The following is a 2833-nucleotide window of genomic DNA, read 5'->3' as shown; positions in this document are numbered from 1 at the left end:
CTCCTACATTGAGCTACTGGTTTGTGGCATGACGCTTTATCCTAGAGAGCTGGGTTCATTCCCCTTGCTTCTTCTTTTTTCTTCTTTTTTATTTGAAGTGTTCACTATTGGGCCGCTCATTACTGTTGATGCCTCAGGCGAGAGCACCTTCCCATCTTGCCTGAAGGTGTTACCTAAACGTTTATAGGGGGCATGTTTTAATCTCAACCATTAATCCATATCTCTTGCTGCGCCCAGGCAACGTATATAGGGGGCATGTTTTAATCTCAACCATTAATCCATATCAAAAATGGTAATGTTTCGAAAAAAAAGGTGTTACCTAAACTATTTCGTACTCCCTTCATTTCAAAATATTTTAAGTTTTACATTTGTCTTAAATCAAACATCTTTAAGTTTGATCAAATCTATAAAAATATATCAACATATACAACATCAACCGTATATAGCATGAAAATATACTTCATGATGAATTTTTATAGTTATACTTTATGATAAATCTAATGAGACTAATTTGATGGTGCAAATGAATTATCCATAGGCATAGTCAAAATTGAAGATCTTTAACTTAGGGCCTGTTCGGAGGCCCTTCGCTCCACACGTCCTGCTCCAGGAGCAGCCGGAGCTGCAGTTTAAAACAGCGGAGCGAGGAAATTGGTACTCCGTAGATTCTGTGATTTCCGAAGCGGGTGGGTTTCCGAACAGCCCCTTAGAATCAGCCGAAAATTCGGGTATTTTGGAACATAGTGTATTTTCTAATAGTTAAATAATAATTAAATGTCCTGTATTTTTTAGGGTAAAAATGCGCTATAATTTAAAACAGTTTTGCTAAAGCACATCTAGATGTGTCATAAGTATTGCACATGTAAATCATATGTCATTGATCTTACATTAAGATTCGTGTAAATATTTTCTTTCCCTTTGATCTTTTTCTCTTTATACTTGATTCACTCACTTAGATGTGCAATAACTAGGGCACATCTAGATGTGCCCTAGACACACCCAATTTAAAAACCATTTCTCCTTTCGTTTCTCGCAGATATGGATTACGGGACCGAGCAAAGTTTAAAACACATCGCATGCATGACGCATACCAACCGAAGGTCCCATGCTAATAGGCGTTCCAATGGCTTCAACATTAGGAATATAGGATCCACGCCATTCGCCTACACTTAAGCAGAACCGCAAGAACACGAGACATTCTCCTGAACCCACTCCCCACCGCCCCTCTCGCCCTCTCCTCCCACTATAAATCCTCAAGAACACCGCATCCTTCCTCCACCCACCACAAGAGCTCGCTAATAATCCACCGCAATAAGCAGATAACCAACCTCCGTCCGCGCAATCTCTCAATCTTCCACAGGCATCAATGGCGGGCGCAAGGAACAACGAGCTGCGCATGACCCTGCTCGGCCTGGCCCTGCTGGGGCTCCTGCTGCTGAGCCACACCGCGGCTCCGGTGGAAGCCGCCGCGGGCGTGCAGGAGAACAGCTTCTCCATGAACGGCGCCGGTGGCCGCAGTCTCAACAGCTTCAGCATGAACACCGCCGAGAGCGCTGAGGTCGCCAAGGGGGGGAAGGCCAAACCCGCCGCCGGCGACTTCTGATCGACGACCCTCCGCCCGCCGCCGTCGAGTACTAATTAAATAATTTATCCTCCGGTTACCTCGTGCTTGCATGCATGCGTGCATGGCTCGTGCGGTGGGCGCGCAGGATCGATCGATCGGCCGGCCACCCAGAGCTCCTGCATGCACGCGCGTGAATGCTGCCTCGTTTGATTAGGTATCGTGATTTTTGTTTGTGTGTGTAATTTGGATGTGCAGATGCAGTGCATGTGCTGCACCCATCCGTTGTGTTCTTCAGTGTAAGGGCCGTCTGTTCTTTCGTACGTGGCCTCATTGATCATTATGAAAGTTATTATATTACTAGTAAATGTGCCCGTGCGGTTGCTATGGGTTGATTGGGGAAAAAAATTCTTCAATATCATTTTTGTTCTCGTGACATCACTCAACCATTTTTGTTCTCGTAATATCTTTCAGCTTGAACAAGATGAAGAAACTATTTTAGGACATGATAACCTCAAACTATACATAACCAAGTACTATAAGCAGTTGTTTGGACCTCCGGAGGATAGTTGTGTGTGCGTGGATGAGTCCAGGATCGAGGATGTGCCTCAACTCACTGCTGATGAAAATGATACTTTGGTTGCCTCGTTCTCGGAGAAAGAGGTGTTTGAAGCTATTGCGCAGATCAAAAACAATAAGGGTCCAGGGCTGAATGGATTTCCGGCGGAGTTCTATAAAAAAGTGTTGGCATATTATTAAGGGGGATTTGTTAACAATGTTCCATGATCTATTCTCTGGACAGTTTCAATTATTTCATTTAAATTTTGGAATAATAGCACTGCTTCCTAAGAAAATGGAAGCTGTGAGAATTGAGCAGTTCAGGCCGATCTGCCTCGTCAATGTTAGTTTCAAAACTTTCACCAAAGTTGGGACTAATAGGCTCACACAGATTGCGCATTCTATGGTGCAACATTCCCAAACTCCTTTCATGCCGGACAGAAACATCATAGAAGGGGTGGTGGTCCTTCATGAAACGCTCCATGAAATTCACACGAAAAAGTTAGATGGAGTTGTTTTTAAGGTGGATTTCGAGAAAGCGTACGATAAAGTCAAATGGCCATTCTTTCAACAGGCCTTGCGTATGAAAGGTTTTGATGAAGCCCAACGACGCCAGGTAGAATCGTTCACGCAAAAAGGGAGTGTTGGAATTAAAGTGAATGACAACATAGGTCATTATTTCCAGACACATAAGGGCCTTAGACAAGGGGATCC

General features: G+C 44.1%; 1 protein-coding gene across 1 annotated transcript; it reads left to right on the top strand.

Annotated features, from left to right (window-relative positions):
* Positions 1 to 1279: 1279 nt before the first annotated feature.
* Positions 1280 to 1929, top strand: LOC119272674. The gene has a single exon (XM_037554113.1). The coding sequence runs from the start codon at positions 1367 to 1369 to the stop codon at positions 1601 to 1603; it is 237 nt and encodes a 78-aa protein (XP_037410010.1). The 5' UTR covers positions 1280 to 1366; the 3' UTR covers positions 1604 to 1929.
* Positions 1930 to 2833: the final 904 nt, after the last annotated feature.

Source organism: Triticum dicoccoides, chromosome 3A (genome assembly GCF_002162155.2).
Source record: "Triticum dicoccoides isolate Atlit2015 ecotype Zavitan chromosome 3A, WEW_v2.0, whole genome shotgun sequence".
Classification (NCBI taxonomy): Eukaryota; Viridiplantae; Streptophyta; class Magnoliopsida; order Poales; family Poaceae; genus Triticum; species Triticum dicoccoides.
Note: the sequence above shows the minus strand (reverse complement) of the source record. Positions and strands in the feature narration are given on the sequence as shown.

Excerpts from the sequence above, each read along its gene's own strand:
- LOC119272674 (XM_037554113.1), top strand. The coding sequence starts at position 1,367 with ATGGCGGGCGCAAGGAACAACGAGCTGCGCATGACCCTGCTCGGCCTG.